The sequence below is a fragment of the Phycodurus eques genome, chromosome 7, assembly GCF_024500275.1.
Source record: "Phycodurus eques isolate BA_2022a chromosome 7, UOR_Pequ_1.1, whole genome shotgun sequence".
Lineage (NCBI taxonomy): Eukaryota > Metazoa > Chordata > Actinopteri > Syngnathiformes > Syngnathidae > Phycodurus > Phycodurus eques.
This window is the reverse complement of record NC_084531.1, coordinates 3,877,022-3,896,207: the sequence shown is the minus strand read 5'-3', so window position 1 is coordinate 3,896,207 and position 19,186 is coordinate 3,877,022. Positions and strand designations below refer to the sequence as shown.

Sequence of the window (19,186 nt, the reverse complement as noted above, 5' to 3'; positions counted from 1 at the left end):
TGTGATTTGGGTGTCAAGGGTGTCTAGACCTAATGTCTATGAAAAATGGATTAGGGCTTTATGCCAGCGCTGCACAGTGTTTTCAGTGCAGCCGGGACAAGGTTGCTTGACTAAACATAATCTTTCAATGAATGAATGAATCATGCCTCACTTGAACAAGTGCGAGTGATGAAATAGAAAATACTGTCTCATGCATGTGATTGTAAAGACTGGGTATTATAGCACATATACTTTTCGGGTGCATAAATTGTGTACTGTATATACTGTATGTGTGTGTGTGTGTGTGCGCGCCCACTTGAATGAGTGAAGAACAAAATGTAGAATATAAATAAGTGCATTGAAAGAATGTGCATCACGTCTTTTATTCATATATGTACAGTATATATTTAGTTTATTTTATACATCAAGATAAATGTATACATAGTATACAATACAAAAGAACAGAAATATATCTTTAATACACGACATTAACTGTACATTGCCATCTTTTAGATGCTATGATTTGTCCCCCTAAACCAAAAAAGACAACAGACAAGGTGAAAATGATCTCCTTTAACCTTCTATAGAAGAGCATTTCTGCGCCATGGATACAAATCATGGAGTTTCAGTGACAATTTTTACAGCTCATATGACATGAACGCCAATGTTTCCCCAATGAAATGTAAACAGTCCTTAAAAAAAAAAAAAAAAAAAAAAGCAAAATGGCAACATGGAATGCAAAACATTATATCTTATATGGATTGAGTGTGGTTTTACGTTCATGTTCCCTTCAAATTCATGCTTCAACATGGCTTTGCATTGTCTGCATTGGACATACAGCAGGCTTTTAAAACTAAGAAACAGCAACATGATTTAGCGATCTAAAGAGCATGCAGAAAAGACAGCAGCCACAAGCAATTTACCCACAACAATGCAGCTAATGTCAACACTTTTACCTATTATTTTGTTTATGACTAATCAATTGAATATTTATGACTTGAAATTCAAAACAAAATAAGAGTAAATTATGCTGTGAATACTGTTTCATTTTGATACCTAGAAACATCTGAATAAATATTAATTCATAATTAAAAAACTATGTTTTAAACTATGTTTTCTGTCCCTAATCTCTAAGATACCTTAGAGATTAGGGACAGTATATGAAGGAACCACGCCGGTTTTAAAGACTACCATGTATTAAGAAATGATTAATCACTTATAAAGTATCTCTTAATTAGAACACTAGAATGCATTGGAACTGGCAACCATACCTTCAAGTTGATTCTGCTTGTTATGTAGTGGTTCTTCTTCCACCTTCAAAATACTAAGGCCCAGATCAAGGTCACCAAGGTCATAGCTTTTTGGTGGCACAGAACAAGCAACTTAGTGTCAGCTTGCTCATTTCTGAATGAACACAGATGGTCATATACATCACACGTGGAGAGAAAAAGAAGAGATGGAATTGGATATCCTCAGATGGGGATACAAATCTGATATGACAGACATCTGCCAATGGGACTGCAACGTAAACAGACAGATCGTATATATCCTGTCAATGTAAGGCTGACATTGAAATACACCAATCGATGAAGTATATGTGGGCCTCTACACAAAAAAAACAGCAACAACAAACTAAGATGCCCAATGTAAATCAAATCTATAGCGGAAAAAGAGAGCACTAAATATGGTCTAAACATGGTACATTAGCGGTGCATGGACCTTAAATAAGGAAAACAATGTAGAGGTCACCTGCATTTATCTAACTCAATGATGGAAAGAGTCATGAAATAATATGCTTGTGTAATTGTTTATGTGCATTTTGTGTTGTTAGAGGTGTTCTGTAAATGGTGATATCATAGATGGGTAACTCGGAAATATATGTAAATCGTCAAAAGAATCTGACATAGGCACTAAATCAGAATTAGACAGTTAGACCTACAGTGTATCTCTCGCAGTCTAGACTAAGATAATCGTTTAGTAGCCAATAGTACTGAAACGAAGAACACAGGAAAATAAATTTCAGTGAAATATTTCCAATACAGTACTGTGTTTCACATTTCCACCGGTTTCTCCGCTAAAATGAGAAAGAAAGAAAAAACAAATTTCACAGGCTACACACTTTTTTTAATAACAGCAAAGGGTTCAAGCAGACTCTCTCAATGCTCTCAATCTTATTGGTTTGGCTGAACTTTCATTGTTTTCTGCTCTTAAAACATCCTCTCATGTATGCTAGGTACCACCTTTGGATGGAGAGGCATACAGTATTTCACGTCCCGGAAGAGGTAGACTTACAAAAAGTCCAACCTGCCTCAGCTGGTTAGACAGTTGAGGAGAGTAAAACAGGTTTCTCTGTTTGCCATCAGTGACTTTATTTTGTTGGTCTAACACGCGGTCAGATGCAGTAACGGTGCATTTGAGTCTATTTTCAACCAACAAAAACCACTGAGTTACTTCGAGAATGATGTGGCATGTCTCAAATGCGATTTGACTCAGCCTTAACATTGTCTCAGATAGCAGAGATCTAGCTCCTGAGGCTTCCTTCTTCCGGAACAGTGGTCTCTCTGCAGATTAAGACCATTCTCAGTCATGCAACTCACTGGCCGCCGTTTAAAGCCCCTGCCACAGGACTTGGAGCAGTGAGACCAGGCCCCGACATCCCACATGGGACATGGATCTCCACACGCTCTCAGAGCAACAGGCCTGACAGCACTGTCGCAACCAATGGCAGGATTCCCATCCGTGTTCTGACACTGCACCAGCCTCTTCTGCGAGCCGCTACCGCATGTCACTGTGCATGCATCCCAGCTTCTGGTCACCCAGTGATTTACTGGCTGCTTCCCCATCACCCTTTTTTTGGCTTCTACTTTGTTGCCATTCAATAGGACGCTATTATGGGCCGCATGGTTCTTCTCTTCTTTTCGTAAGGTCTTTTCCTCCTTACTCTCTTTGGCAAGATAGTAGGAGTAGCGCACCCTTGGAGGGGTCATCTTCCCTACTGAGAGCACCTCCACTGTCAGCGCCTCTTGAAGCGGCCTAGTGGACTGAAGAATCTCCACAGATGTTGAGGTGCCACTGTAGCGCAACAGGCTGCCCTTCACCATCAGGTCACGCTCCACAGCCGACACCACATAGTTACCGTTCAGCAGGTACTTCCCATGCCTGTTCTTCACTGCTAGGTAGTTTTCATCACTGACGATCCCTCGGTATCCCCGCTGGCGAATGTCGATGTTTGTTGCACCAACAGGCAGCATCACCACAAAGTTATAGCCATGACTGGAAAAGAGCATAGATGTTAAAATATGAAAGTCCTTCTGTAAAAATATATTAAAGGGAACATCATTGGATAAAAGAAAGAGAAAATTGAAGTTTTAATTGTTTGTAGCTATGCAAACACTTGGATCTCTGGCGTGTCCGCCCACCCATCACATTTGAAATTAATCCATCCATCCATCCATCCATGCATCCATTTTCCAAGCCGCTCATCCTCACAAGGGTCGCGGGAGTGCTGGAGCCTATCCCAGCTATCTTCGGGCAGGAGGCGGGGTACACCCTGAACTGGTTGCCAGCCAATCGCAGGGCACATACAAACAAACAGCCATTCACACTCACATTCACACCTACAGGCAATTTAGAGTCTTCAATTAACCTGCCATGCATGTTTTGGGGATGTGGGAGAACCCGGAGAAAACCCACGCAGGCATGGGGAGAACATGCAAACTCCACACAAGCGGGCCGGGGATTGTGAGGCAGACGCCCTAACCAGTCGACCACCGTGTCGCCATTTGAAATGAAACCAAATAAATAAACAAACATTTCCACTCCACTGTTCTCTAACAGTGTCGCTAATTTATATAACAACCGCCCCACACCGAGTTTCTCTTCCCATGACTTGGCATCTGGCCGAAGTACGTCTGAGACTAATCAGGAGCACTAAAGCCAAAAGGCAAACAGAGCTGCACTGTTAGCACAGATTAGCATTTGCTAACAGCATTATCAGCATTAGCTTCTGCACACACTCGGATGTTCGGTTAAAGTGTGTATTTGGGTTTATTTGTGTTCGGCAATGTGTCGGCTGGATGCACCGGATACATGGTATGCTACAATAATTGACAAATGCAATAATTTATCTTAGTGTTGAAGTGCTTCCTCCACGAGTGAAAATTTCAGTCTTGTTCTGCTCCATCTTTCCTTGCCTTTTTCAAGTCACAACACTCTCGCCCCCCCCAGTCATCTCTTTATGAAAGTCCATTGGTGCCGGCCGTAGAACATCATTTTGGATTTATTATTTTTCCCAAGTATTGTGGAGCATTACAAATGGATCTTAGGTTGTCTTTTCTTCTTTTTCCCTTTGTGTATTTTGACCCAAGAATGCGAAGAATAAATAAACATTTGTATTAAGTTGCCAGAAACCATTTTAAATTGTGAAAAATACTTAATATGTCTACTTTAAATTCACACTTCTGGCACAAAGAAACGTTTGTACGGAATTTTACAGTTCTGATACATTCGTCTGTGAGTGCAGCGTTTGCTGGGCACTGCGTGTTCTATGTATACCAGTGTTCAGAGTATGTCTTTTACAGTTGACCAAATGAACCAAGTTTTGCACTCTGTTCTTTGTTTGTTACCAACATAACTCTTAAAGGGTTTTGTCTGAGGGTGTATAACATTCAATACATAATGTATGCACTGTACAAATCATGCTTAGGTTGCTAGTTATCCCTAAAAGTAGCTCTATTGTTTTTTTTGCATTTATTTTGTTTAGACATAGTCACTCAAACATCCTGACAAATCGCATACAAACTGCATACATGGGTTTTGTGAACATTCCGGAGACCTTCTTGCAGCGCTGGTTGTCACCGCCACATACACCGCATTTGTCAAATTTTTTCTTGGAGTCAAGCTTCCCATCGCAGCCTGCTTTAATGCATCTCCCCTGAACGCATACAGCAGTGGAGTCCGGTGAACAGGGTGTGCCATCAACAACCTGCAGGTTATGAATATTGAATCATTACAAATGAAAAAATACGGGGAAAAAAAGAAAAAAACTCTCTTTTGAACTTTACACACAAAAGTCTAGTTTCAGAGGTTTTCTGTAGTGCACCACCCAACCTGCAAGAGCAACCAATCCTTGAACAAAAGCTTACATACCACCTATTAAAATAACCTAACAGTTGCATTTCTGTATTTCTGAACAGTGTTCTACTTTTATATAACACACCATTTAAGAGTTGTCTGTTATTCCTGGTCCATTACTGACTATTATTGTTTTTCATTTTTTGCTTGATCATGGAAACCCTGGAATAAATATACATACCTTTGGGGCAAGGACGTAGAAGTAACCGGTCCCATTGGCACGGCAGATGAGCTTGCATTTGTCCTTAGGGGAAATGCCAGAATATTTTGGAACCCAGACCACGGATGAGCCCAGTCTGTTGGTATTCAGGTTTATGCCATTGAACGCCTCACACTGCTCTTCACGGAAACTCTTCACTAAAAGTGCAAAAAAAAAAAAAAACAGTTTAAGAATGCAATGGAAAACAGTTAAGAATGTATGATGTGGAATCCATGGTCCTGTGCTAAAAATGTGACTATACAGACAGAGATGAGTACCTGCATCAAGACAAGGGTTGAGGTTGCAGGAGCGATACTTAATTCGAAGGCCGTAGCAGTATTTGCCTCCATTCTCAGGGATTGGGTTGTTACACTCTCTCCTGGCCAACTGAACACCTCCACCGCAAGTTCTGGAACAATCTTCAAATGCGCCCCACTTACCCCATCTACCGTCCACCTGTGACAAATCGAAAAAATAGGTACCACCACTCCAAACAGAACATCTCTGAGACATTTTAAATATGATTACCACCCTTTGCTAACCTTCATCCTGGCATTTGTGTACTGGTACACCTGTTGGCAAGGCTGAAACTGCTTTTGTGGTATGCCATGTGGGACAAACGGATTGATTTAGGTGATATGCTATGATGCTACCATATTCTGCAGGGTTCTTTCACATTTTCTTGCAATTGGATTGGTCACTGAGTTCCGTTAATTTGGTGCTGAAACATTTTGATCAATCGTGCCCAAATTTCTTGCTCAATAAATTGAGAAATAATTCTGCCAAGAAGTTGGAAATTGCAGACATCCAACTAAGTGCAATGGAATTCCTTATAAATCGATCAACTCATTACTAAGATGCAGTAGTTGAATATCACAGTGGAAGTGCGCACAGAGACTTACCTATAGTATAGATCGGATAGATGATAATGACTATTTTATAGACGATATAAAATAAACCTGAAACACAACATTTGCGATTGGTAGACAAAACTTGAGCTGTCAATTGGATGTATTTTTGGTTAGTGCACTGTTTGACATTTCATAGAGTTTTATAGTAATGTGCTAGCAACACTGGTGACAGTAAATTACTGTAAACTGGAATTACAGTAATTTACTGCAGTGTCAAATCAATGTTTTTATTCATTTTGGTACTTATGAGTAACACAAGGTAAACAGGAGCTCTTTTAGCTTGCAGAAGTAGGTCAAGTAAAATAACACACAGCAGAACTGACCACAATCTCACTCTTTTACACACAACCCACAGTCAGGGTTTCATGAAAAAAAGTCCAACGTACACATTTAACGAGTGACAGGTAACATAAACACACATGATCAATGTTACGTTAATCCTTATCGTTCATGAACATTAAGGATTAACGTATTAATTACGGCAACAGTTTCACAGTTCTGCTGCATGGAAAATACAATAACTGTGTGATTTCAACCAAAATCCCATGATGCTGAGAAAACTGTAGTCAATTACTGTAAAATCACTTAAAAGTATTTTACTTTAAGGTACGTGGTAAATAACTGTAGAATTTACAGAAATGTCTGACGGTGTGGCACGCCATCTAAAACCACACCATCTTTGGGGCTTTACACAGTACCACCATATGGTAGATTGCTTTCAAAAATAACAACACACCGAATCTAATACATATAGCAGTTCAGGAGAAGTACTTGAGGAAAAAGTGGTGAAAGAGTAAAAAAAGAGCAAGAGTCTGCTAAATATGTCCTTATTCAGGATTGCATTTCCCTTTTCTTATACAGTATATCTCACCTTGATATGCTGGGTAGTGTTCCTTTCAGTGCAGGCCCCTTGGTAACACACTCTGCCAGTGCCACAGCTGGTGCCATCTGCCCAGGGAAAGTGTCTGGTTTGACAGACCAGCTGTCCACGGGCCTTCCCTGTGCACCACAGCTTGGAGCAGGGCTGCATGTAGGGGCAAGGCTTGGAGCCGTCCCCAAAAGCCAGTTCACACTGACTATGTAGACTGTAACTAGAGCCGGGCAGGTTATCTGGGAGAGACAGCTGCCTCTGGGGCTGATCCAGCAGACAGTCTCCTACAACAACAACATAAAAAAAACAGCCGGAAAAACAATCTATTTCAAATTATTCATTCCAATATATTCATACAAAAAAGCATCCATCCGTCCATCCATTTCTACAACTGCTTGTCCTGTTTGAGGATGCAGAGAGCTGGAGCCTATCCCAGCTGACTTTGGGCAAAAGGCAGACTATACACCTGATCGCCAGTCAGTCACAAGTCACATAGAGACAAACAAACAGACAACGATCCCTTCAGATTGACACCGTCACAAAGTGAAAACTTAAACCTACATTGCACCATCAGTGACTCAAATGGTATCACATTCTATTGTTAATAATATGAATGAGCACTTTGGGAAAAAAAGGTTGAAAAATAATTGCGTAAACTACAGTATTGCTAAAGCTTAAGGTTAACTAAAAAAAAAAATAGGATAGAAAAGAAAAAGATCCTTTCCCTGACCTAACATTGCTTTATACAGTATGACAGCTGGCTTGCTAGACAAATATTACACTGGTCAAGAGATCGTAAATCTTTTTATTATAATTTTTTTTTTATTGTCACATTTACGCAGAATCCACTTAGAGTCAGTTACAAGAGTTGACACAAACTTGGCATGAAGAAACTTTTTAGGAAAAGACAAATGACTAATAAAGAAAAATATTCTGCACAGTGTGATATTAACTGTATCAGCAATTGATTTTTATTTTCTCAGATAATAGGATTTAATACTTGCAGTTCAGGCTATCAAGAAAGGAACTGTGGTTGTGCATGAGGAAGTCTGGCAGAGAAGTACAGACCCTTTCCAAAAAATTGGAATATCATGGAAAAGTTTATTGATTTGCATAATTCCATTCAAAAAATTAAACTTTCATCAATTATAGATTCGGGTCCCACAATTTAAACAATTTCAAGTATGTATTTGTTTATTCTTGAATAAATTGGTGCTTCCAACTCATGAAACCCCTGAAATCAGGAATTAAAAAAATTAGAATACTGTTAAGGAATCAGCCCAAAATTGTTCAGGCCCATCCATCCATCCATCCATTTTCTGAGCCGCTTCTCCTCACTAGGGTCGCGGGCGTGCTGGAGCCTATCCCAGCTATCATCAGGCAGGAGGCGGGGTACACCCTGAACTGGTTGCCAGCCAATCGCAGTTGTTCAGGCCATAAATGTTTTAAACTGAGTGTCACACACTAATCACCTACTAAACTCAAAGCACCTGCACAGGTTTCCCCAGGTTTCATTAAATTGCTTCAGTTTGGTTCAATTGTCTCAGTTGGGTTCAATATGGGGAAGACTTGACAACTGGCCAGAAGATCATAATTGATACCCTCCATAGGATGGGTAAGCCACAAAGGATGGTAAGCCACAAACGTTCATAGCTAAGCAGGCTGGCTGTTCACAGAGTGCTGTGTCCAAGTATATCAATGGAAAGTCTAGTGGAATGACAACATGTGGCAGGAGAAAATGCACCCGCAAAAGAGATGACCGTGGGCTTCAGCGGATTATCAAACAGAAGATTCAAGAATCTAGCAGAGATCCAGAAAGAGTGGAAGTGGCAGGAGCTACAGCTTAAAAAACCAACACATTCAGACACATCCAGGAGATGGGCTACAACTGTCAGATTCCCCAGGTCAAGCCACTTCTGAGCCAACAAAGGAAGAGTCTCAATGGGACCAAGGAGAAGAAGGACTGGATTGTTGGCCAGTGGTCCAAGGCCCTCTTTTCCGTTGAAAGCAAAGTGTGCCTTTCATTCGGGAATCAAGGTTCAAGAGTTTGGAGAAAGATGGGTGAAGAAGACCCCAAGCTGCTTGAGGTCCAGTGTGAAATAGCAACAGTGAGTCATTATTTGGGGTGCAATGTCCAATATAGGTGTTGTTAAACTACTTTCTTAAATCCAAGGTACCCGCAGCAGTCTACCAGAATGTTTTAAAGGACTTCATGATTCCTTCTGCTGAGGATCTGTATGGAGATGCAGATTTCCTCTTCCAGCAGGACCTGGCCCCGGCCCATACCGCCTGAAGCACCAAAACCTGGTTTGATGCCCAGCCCATCACAGTGCTTGACTGGCCAGCCAACTCGGTCGATCTAAACCCCATTGAGAATCTATGGGGTATTATCAAGAGGAAAATGAGGGACACCAGACCCAAAAACAAAGAAGAACTGACAGCAAGCATCAAGGAAATCTGGGCTTCCATAACTCCCAGGCAATGCCACAGTGCATCGAGGGAGTGATGAAAATAAAGGGATTCCCAACAAAGTATTGAAGATTAACATATCGTTTTGAAAGTACCATATTTTGATTGATTTAATGTGACCCTAAATTCTTTTTCTTTTTTTCTACAAAAACTGAGAAGTAAATGGTAATTCCTTCACAGTATTTTTTTTGTTTTTTGAATTCCCAATTCCGTGGGTTTTATGAGCTGGAAGCCCAAATTATGTAAAAATAAACAAATAAATACTTGAAATTGTTTAAATTGTGGGCCCTGAATCTATAATCTATGAAAGTTTAACTTTTTGAATGGAATTATGGAAATAAATCAACTTTTCCATGATATTTAAATCTTTTCGGAAGGGTCCGTATAGGTACAGAACATGCGTGAGAGCTATAGGACAGTATGTGGTGTGCTGTGGGCAGAGGTCGTCCTGGACCACATGACGCCCTGTGCGACGGCTGTCGATTGCACCCCCTTAGCCAATTGTCAACGGGGGGACGAGTGCCGCCCTCCACGGAATGACAGCTGCCCTTATCACCCATATCAGAAACGAACCCTGGCTGTGGGTGTGACCGAGGAGCTCAGAATGGATATAGTACTGCATCAGGGATCAGCTCTGAGCCCCTTCTTGTTTGCATAACAATAAGTGGGCTCACAAATGAGGTTAGACTGGAATCCCAAATGACCATCATGTTCATGATGCAGATGACACTGTGATCGGCAGTGAGAGCAGGGAGCAGGTGGAGGAACATTTAGAAAGGTGGAGGCATGCACTGGAAGGGAGAGAAATGAAGATTAGAAGAGGTAAAACAGAATATATGAGCAATTGAACATTATACAGAGGGGTGGAGAGGCTATAGAGAGAAGAGATGGCAAAGGTGGAGGACTTTTCAGGGTCAACAGTCCAGAGCAATGGTGAGTGTGGTACACTGTAAAATATAATTTTTAAAATTATTTGTATATTATTTTTCAAATATAATCCATGAAAATCATCAAACATTTACATTACTATTTTAGATAGGTAAAGTACCCTAAACGTTAGGGTAAATCTTACCTACACTACCTATTTGACAACAGTAAAAAGTGTTAACAAGAAAAAAATTAGTAAAATCCACCCAAAAGCCATTGGTACTACAATATGCATCACGTGACACATGCATGCCGCACTAATTGGCTGACGGCATCAGTGAAATCAATAAATATTGAGAGAACACAGATGATGAGGAACACAAAGTATACCAGCCCCCAACTCACCTCAGGCACTGTGGTTGAAATGTAATCAGAAATAAGTGGTAAACCTTATTCAATTTTGTAAGTATTTTATCACTATTGAATTAATGTATTCTTCACCCAAAATATGTGGTTTAAATTTACCCAATAAAATAGGCTGCAAATTGTTACCCTACATTTATTCGGTAAATTATATAGGTTGTTTTTTATAGTGTAAGGAAGAGAAGAAACAGATTCAAGCAGGTTGGAAAGGGTGGAATAAAGTGTCAGGTATTTTTTGTAATAGAAGAGTTTCTAGTCAGAGTCAAGTTAGAGAGAGCAGACTAAGATATTTTGGACACATTTAGAGGAGAGACATACTGTAGCGAGTATATTGAGAGAAGGATGATGAGGATGGAGCTACCAGGCAACAGAGCAACTGTAGATGAAGACCTGAGAGAAGTCTGAGAGATGGAGTGAGGCAAGACATGAGAACAGTTAGTGTTAGAGTGCAGGGTGCAGAAGATATGCTTGGATGGAAAAGGGTGAAGTGCTGTGGTCACCCCCAGTGGGAAAAGTCGAAGGGAAAAGAAGAGGAAGAAGACGGCGTTAGTCGTGTTTATTCTACTCCAGAAATCACGTTACATACACGCATTGTTAAAATGAGCCACGTGTTAATTCTATCAGTGTGACATTCACAGCGTATGACTTTGAAAAGAAATATATGAATATTTAGCTGCTATTGATGCCTTTTGCTCACCAGCTGGTTGTGAACTATGTTGATCAGTGAGTTCAATTGGTTTTAGGACGTTCCAAAAAGCCAAAGTAGAGCACAAATGCCATGCAGCACGTGCAACTTGCGTGAAGCCAGAAAGCCAAGAGGTTTTCCAGAGTATCTGATATTTCTCTCTAGCATAATCAAGAAGGATTGCTTTCACATTACATCTGCTTATTACTGAAAAAACACCTGTCTTAAAGGGGAAATGTCTATGTCTTATCTTCCACTTCTGGATTTTGCATTCCAAGAGTCCACTACAATAGGTTTGCATTGAAAAGTTGTTGTTGTCTTTTTTTGCAGTGGTCTTTTTGCTCTTTGGTACCAGTCACTCCAGAGAACATTCAGTGTAAAACAAAAATCCTATTGTCCTGACAAGAAAATAGAAAAAGTGTATGTTACTGTATATTGTGAATATTTGAATAGGTGCACATTGACCAGGATTATAGGGTCAGTAGCAACTTAGTAACACACAGGCAATAATGAAGCAGTCATGTCAGACGTGATATTAGAATATACAGTGACTAAGCATTCGGTAGACTGTTTTGACGTCAAACCCTATGATTCTGTATTCCAGCATGCCATGCCTACCAAAACGAACAGCCCTTCATTTTCCAGAAGAAACTGGTGGACTGATCTCTGACAATTTTTTTCAGTGGCTAGTGTGAATTCTGATTGGTCATGTGATTTGGCCAAGAAAAGAATCCAAGCTATTACGTTGCTCTACAATGTTGTGTCAAGAAGGTAACAAATGTGTTATTAAAATTGTTTAGCTTTACATCCATCCATCCAGCCATAGTTTTTCCATACTGCATTTCCTATTCAGGGTAGCAGGGAGCTTGGGTTTATACCAGCTGACTAAAATGAAATGTAGACTATAGCCTGGAGCAGTCACCAGTCACATATACACTCACATTCACCCCATTACTGAGCTGGAACCGAATCAATGCTGCCTGCACAGAAGTCAAGTGAATGAACCACTAGATCGGAAGTGACTTTTAATGAATCAATGACTAATGACTTTTCTTCCATGTTTTATAACATTGTCTTTCTTAGCAGTTGCCAAAGTAGTTGTTGCCTCACCAATCGACATTTAAAAACGGCAACCATTCATAAGAGATGTTAAACATTCGACCATTTTGTAACCTGTTTTCATGTATTCAGTTGGAGACTTCCGAGTTCAAAATCATCCGATTTACAATTAGATCAGAACCAGCTGAGAACATAGCACCTGGCCAGAATCTGCAATCTCTCTTAGTCTAGAGGCATACACAGGAAGCATTCACTAACCATGACCTCGATCCAGAAATTCAGTAATGATGGCTGCACTGCACACAGACCAGGGACGACTCCTGTCGATCTGAATTAAAGTTGGGGACATCATGTGGTTGTCGTTTAGTTTCCCAAAGACCTCCTCACATGCTTTCACGTTGTCATGGGGCATGTTGAAGACATGACCTAAGAGGATAGCGTGGGAAGGGAAGATATAAAAAAAAAAAAAAAAGAAGCTCACATCTTCATTTAAGCACTTCAATGTTCAGTTTATTGAAAAAAAAAAGATAATCTGTTATTGGGTACAATATGTACTGTTACGTTTCTAGAGTCAACACTGACACATGTATAAACATTTTTTTAAAGGCTTTGCCAGATATCTTTTCATTGTGTGTGGAGAAGGCTGAGCTGACTAAAATTGGACTGATCTGAAGCTGATGTCATAGCAGGCAGTAATGCAGCTATGCATGGGAATATAAAGCATGACATATACCCATGTGCTTAACCAGGCCTGACAGGGGAATTCAGTTCCCAAGGAAACTATTTCTTTCCCTTAATATGAACATGAAGAACGTTCCAAAAGAAAGAAATTGTGGTTTCAGTGTGCTCAATTATGAGACAAACATGTTCGGGGGAAATTGTTTAACTACTTATTACATTACATATGTGAGAGCAATGTAATACATTGCCTCTCTAGGGGGCTTTGACGTTCATAATTGGTTTTGGAACTAGCCATGTTTCTTTTACAGGTAACCTGATAATTAAGCCACTGAGGACGATAGTGTTCCATCTCCATTTTTAATCATCATTTCATCATCAGCATTTTTTAGTTTAGTGGAGAAATCAATAGATAATCTCTGTATGTAAGTGCCTTTTCCACCACCCATTACAGGTCAGTGTGTTGCGTTATTTATTTCTACTATAAATGGTCATAAAAACATCTATATGACCCTACTTGCATTGTTTCTTAAAGATCACTAGTTTAGGGTGACCCTTTTTTAAAGACCCATCCCGAGTCAACACGGAACCATGTCATGTTTTTTCACTGTTTAGTTAATTGGGGAGTGAAAACGCAAGCCAGCGTGGGTTTTATCGATCTAAACCACAACTTTGCGAACAGAACTGAAGTGTACAACAACACATCTTACCGAGTTCATGGGCTGTTGTAAATGCTGACGGCAGGCCATCATCTTCAATGACAGAGCAACTCCTCTTGGGGTCACACATGGTCCCAACATCAGCCATCCCCAGTGTATCACAGGTTGTGGCCCCACAAAGATCCTGGTTGGTGACAGTTTACTATGAAAAGATTTGCTTGAAGAAGGGATCAGAACTTTACTCACACTATGTTTTGCATATCTGTGCCATGACGATGACAGACATTACGAATACAAGGCACATGCTCTGTCTTTGTTGTCAATTTACTGTGTGTTGATGTATGGGCTCAAGCGAGATTACAAGAGCAATACAAGAGCATTAGGAAATAATAAATACACTTAGCCCACATACACACATGTACAGTAATTATAGTCTATAGTCAACGATGGGTTAATCGGCCAGGAATGTATTTTTTATTTCTGGTGAAGTAGGGTTGGGCAGTTTTCCTTTTCCTGACTGCATTACAAGTTATGGGTGAACTCAAATTTGTCTTTTACTCATTTGTGGTAAACCACTGGGTTAGACCGATGTTGTGTGGAATCGTTTAAGGAATTAAACTAACTGGCAGATGCCTGAAAGAACTTGTAGCTTACTTAATTTAGGTTGCTTAAGGGGAAGCGTCTTCTACTGCTGCTTTTATTTTACCTCAATTATTGGCAGTTTGATATATAGAAAATGTGTGGATAGGTTGCATCCTTTTCTGTTTCACTTGCTTTGTTTGTCAAATGGACATACATAACTTTGTGGTCTCAATTTATCTTTGTTGTCACAGGGATGATTTAATTAATTGATTTAATTTTAATTAACTAAATTGTCTGTCGGTTTGAATGTGAGTGTGAATGGTTGTTTGTTTATATGTGCCCTGCGATTGGCTGGCAACCAGTTCAGGGTGTACCCCGTCTCTTGCCCAGAGTCAGCTGGGATAGGCACCAGCACTTGACCCTAGTGATGATAAGAGGTGTGGAAAATGAATGACTTTATCCATCCATTTTCTGAGCCGCTTATCCTCACAAGGGTCGCGGGAGTGCTGGAGCCTATCCCAGCTATCTTCGGGTAGGAGGTGGGGTACACCCTGAAATGGTCGCCAGCCAATCGCAGTGAATGAATTTATATATATATATATATATATATATATATATATATATATATATATATATATATATTAAATGAACTTTTAAAACAGATGGTTAAAAAGCACACACACATGTCGCTGCTCCCCTCTGTATTCGGAATGACTTACAGATCCAAACCACTTATACTGTGTGTATTTTTTCCAGGTATCGGTCTCTGCATGGCTTTGACTTCTAGTTTTTCTTTGTAAAACCCCATCTGTTTCATGCTTTTTTAACATTTTCAGTGCATAAAATACACAGCCATTGTGCAGCCTGCTTGGTAAGCCATTGTGGCCGCCTCAACCCACAATGGAAAGCAGTTTCCGAGCCCTTAGCTGGAGGGTGAATTATACCCAAGACTTTTGGGAGAATATTATATGGACTGATGACACAAAAGTTGAACTTTCTGGAAGGTGCTGGCGTAAATGTAACACAGCATTTCAGAAAAAGAACATCATACCAATAATCAAACATGGTGGTAGTATGATGGTCTTAGAGTGCTTTTCCACTTCAGGTCCTGGACGTCTTGCTGTGAGTGATGCAATCATGAATTTGACTCTTTACCAGAAAATCCTTAATGTTTGGCCTTCAGTTTGTCACATCAAGCTGAAGCGCACTTGGGTTATGCAGCAAGACAACTAGTCAATGTCCGGGCTTGAATCCGATTGAAATGCTGTGCCGTGACCTTAAAAAAGGACGTTCATGGTCGAAAAACCTCCAGTGTTGTTGTTGTGTTGAATTAAAACAATTGTGCAAGAAGAGTGGGCCAAAATATCTCCACAGGGAGTTGAAACACTCATTGCCAGTCAGAGAAAACGTTTGATTTCAGTTCTCACTGCTAACGGTGGCCCAACAGCAGTTATTAGGTTTAGGGGGCCATTACTTTTTCACACAGGGCCAGGTAACTTGAATATTTTTTTTCCCCTTAATAAATAAAATGACCGTTTAAAAACAGAATTTTATGTTTACTTGGGTTCTTTTTGGCTGATATTTAAATTTGTTTGGTGATCTTAAACATTAAAGTGGGGACACTATGCAAAAATAATAATAATAATAATTGAGAATGGGGCAAATACTTTTTCACAGCACTGTATATGTTGTTGCAGTAGTTTTAGCTAATTGTGACTTGCATAATCATTAAACAAACACTGCAAATAAGAGAAGCACAGTAACAGATTGGCGTGTGATGCTGCACCTTAGCAATATTTGGGTTGATTCTTGGTTCAGGCTTTTCTATATGACGTAATGATGACATTCTTTAAGGGTCCGCTTACTATGTGGTCTGGCAGCAATGTTGGTTAACCCAAGGGGTCCAAAAAGATTGTATTGTTAATGATCTCCGAAGTGTTTGTACCACATTCACAAGCATTTGTATTCTGAACTATAATCCAATATACTTCATTTCTAAGAACGTACTTACATTTCCAAGTGAAGTCATCTAAAATATCTTCACATTTAAGGGGACATATTATGGAAATTGACTTTTGTGAGACCCAAAACTGAGATACTTGTATCGGAAGATAAAGACTGACTTTTACGAAAATAAATACATTTTCATAATGAAATCTGCTGAGTGTTGGTATATTCAAGTGAATCACTGAACGACCACAGATTGTACCATGAGATTGATGCATACTCGCTGCATACATTCTACTCTTTCTCACCTGTTTGGTGAAGAGGATAGCAGTGTCCCAGTAGTCTGGATGCTTGTCGCTGTGTTTATTTAACTTCTTCTGCCAGGAGCAGAAATTGCGCAGAGTTAGGGCAGCATTACTTGAAACCTTTGGCCCCCTGTCGTCTTCCTTTAGCACCACAAAGCCCACAACCACTACGTTGATGGAGTTTAAGATGCTGGGGTGCTTGTAAAGCTTGGCTGCCACTGACATGAGTGTCAGGAGGTAATGTTTCAGCTCATCCCCGTGAAATGAATCCATGGATGGATCTGCCACCACCAGCACCTCCACAAACCTGGGGATGGAGGTAAATCTTTTGGACCTCCCCAGGCTTTCCAAAACAGTTTCAGACGAGCTTCCAATCTCCACTTCACTCATATGCTTGTATTTTTCCAGGGACGTGTTGAAGTTGGAGTCAGGTGTCACTCCACACCTGCTGGTGAAGTTGCCGACCAAAGGCGCAGAGCTTCTCCGGCGGTGGATGACGTGCGTCTTAGATGAAGAGTCCCCAGCTTCGACTGCTCCATCCTCACCTCTTGCGAGGCTGATGAAATACTCCATGCCCTTCTCGTAAAACCCCCCGTTAATACCTTTACACAGGCTTAGCGCTGCAAATGAGTCCGGCTGTAAATTGACATTACCAGAGTAGAAGCATTTCCTGAGGTCTGCAGGTGTTGATGCGTTGGGCTCGAATGGGTTCACACTACCCGCTCCGAGAAAATTAGAATCCGGCTGGAGGTGGAGGTAAAATTCCCGTTTGAACGCATTTATCCTAAAAATAACTTGTCTTTCGTTCATTTGTAAATGTTTTCCATGCGCACGGTGATCCACGCGTACTGGTTTGCAGAAGTCAGCTTCCATGCCGCGTGTAAATGTCACATAAAGAGCCGCTTTTACAAAAACAATCAAAGTGGTGGTAATCAGAATAGCCATAGCTGCTCGAGTCACCTCTTTTGAGTCCGCTAAGTTACGTTTACATGCAAGTCACTTTCTGCGTAATTGCACAGTGCACCGTCTTAAAAAATAAAAAAAAGGGGGGGGGGGAGAGAAAGGAAAAAAAGAACTACAATTTCCTTTCGCCTTGCTCTTTAGCCATTATTTGGTCGTATCCATCCACTGTGCCTATATGCACTAAACCTCTCTAAGCATGCACACCGATGACCTCTGTCAGCTGGAGGTGCGCGCATGGGAGAGAGTTCATTGTTCATGCATCTCGGTTTGTGCTGCAGACCGCAGCCACTTGTAACTCTCCAAATATTGTTGTTGCTGTGCAGCATGCGTGACAGCATCATCAGCCGTCCCACTTGCCCCCACTCGCGAGAGAGACCCGCCGAGACAGCTGTATTACCCATATATCTATATCAGCGATTCCCTCACATTGGGCGCACCGACACTGTGACTTGATATTTGTACACGAATCCAGAAAAGTACAATTGCCGCTTGTTATAGTGATTATCTGCTGTCGTGTGGACAAATGCCCATTCAACTGTACCAAAAGCACTTTTAACGTTTGGAAAATTACTAAGCGTCTGAACTCTGAACCAACAAGGGCATAAACATTGCATTCGCTTCGTATCGCACCGCAAATAAAGTTTGCGCGATTGACTAAGGCTAATAGGCAAAGAGCGACATCTGTTGATGCTTGCAGCCAACTTGGCTTCAACTCGATTGTGACAAGGTGAAACTATCTTGTAGTCTGGCGCCATCTGGCGGTGCGCAATAACACTCGCAATTCCAACGGCGATATACGCGCCGTTTTGATGGTCAGAAGTGCTCATTTAACAAAGTCGCAACGCTTTACAGTCTTTTAAGAGTACATTGCATCACGGTGTGAGTTTCTTATAATGTGTTTGCATTATTTAACCACACGAGAGGGACAGCAAAGGACAATAAAAGGGCTGTGAAATGACTGCCTCGCGTGATAGTTTCAATAAAACCGAGCACTGTTGTGATTGTAATGGGGGAATGTTATATACTGTAAGATTGTTCAAGTGTACGTAAAGAGGTCCGAGTGATGAATGTGTTTGGTATCTTCAATAACGTAAAGCAAGTATATAGTAACAGTAATTATATAATACTACTATTCCTACTACTACTACTACTACGACTAATAATAATAATAATCATAATCACTTAGATTAATACAGCACCTTTCAAGGGACTCAATGACACTTAACAGTATCTCGGAGGGAACATGCAGCATGATAAAGCGGTGAAGTAGTAGAATATATACATGGGGGAAAAAAAGGTTTTTGCATTGATGTAATTCGAACAAGTACATCGGTTGCGCGTGATTAAAATGTGGTAAACGCACGTGTGCCTCGTTTCCAAAATCATCGGTGTTTGTCAGATGTATATCAGCATCAGCATAACTTTATTTATATGGCACCTTTCAAAACACATGTTC

General features: G+C 40.6%; 1 protein-coding gene across 1 annotated transcript; it reads right to left on the bottom strand.

Moving 5' to 3' along the window:
• Positions 1-466: 466 nt before the first annotated feature.
• Positions 467-17,983, bottom strand: LOC133404874 (A disintegrin and metalloproteinase with thrombospondin motifs 15-like). Its single transcript, XM_061681340.1, has 8 exons — positions 16,771-17,983; positions 13,985-14,117; positions 12,855-13,022; positions 7,094-7,377; positions 5,590-5,767; positions 5,294-5,469; positions 4,788-4,963; positions 467-3,252 (listed from the first exon to the last, which is right to left on the bottom strand). Exons 1-8 carry the CDS (start codon positions 17,710-17,712, stop codon positions 2,475-2,477), a joined length of 2,835 nt encoding a protein of 944 aa, XP_061537324.1. The 5' UTR covers positions 17,713-17,983; the 3' UTR covers positions 467-2,474.
• Positions 17,984-19,186: the final 1,203 nt, after the last annotated feature.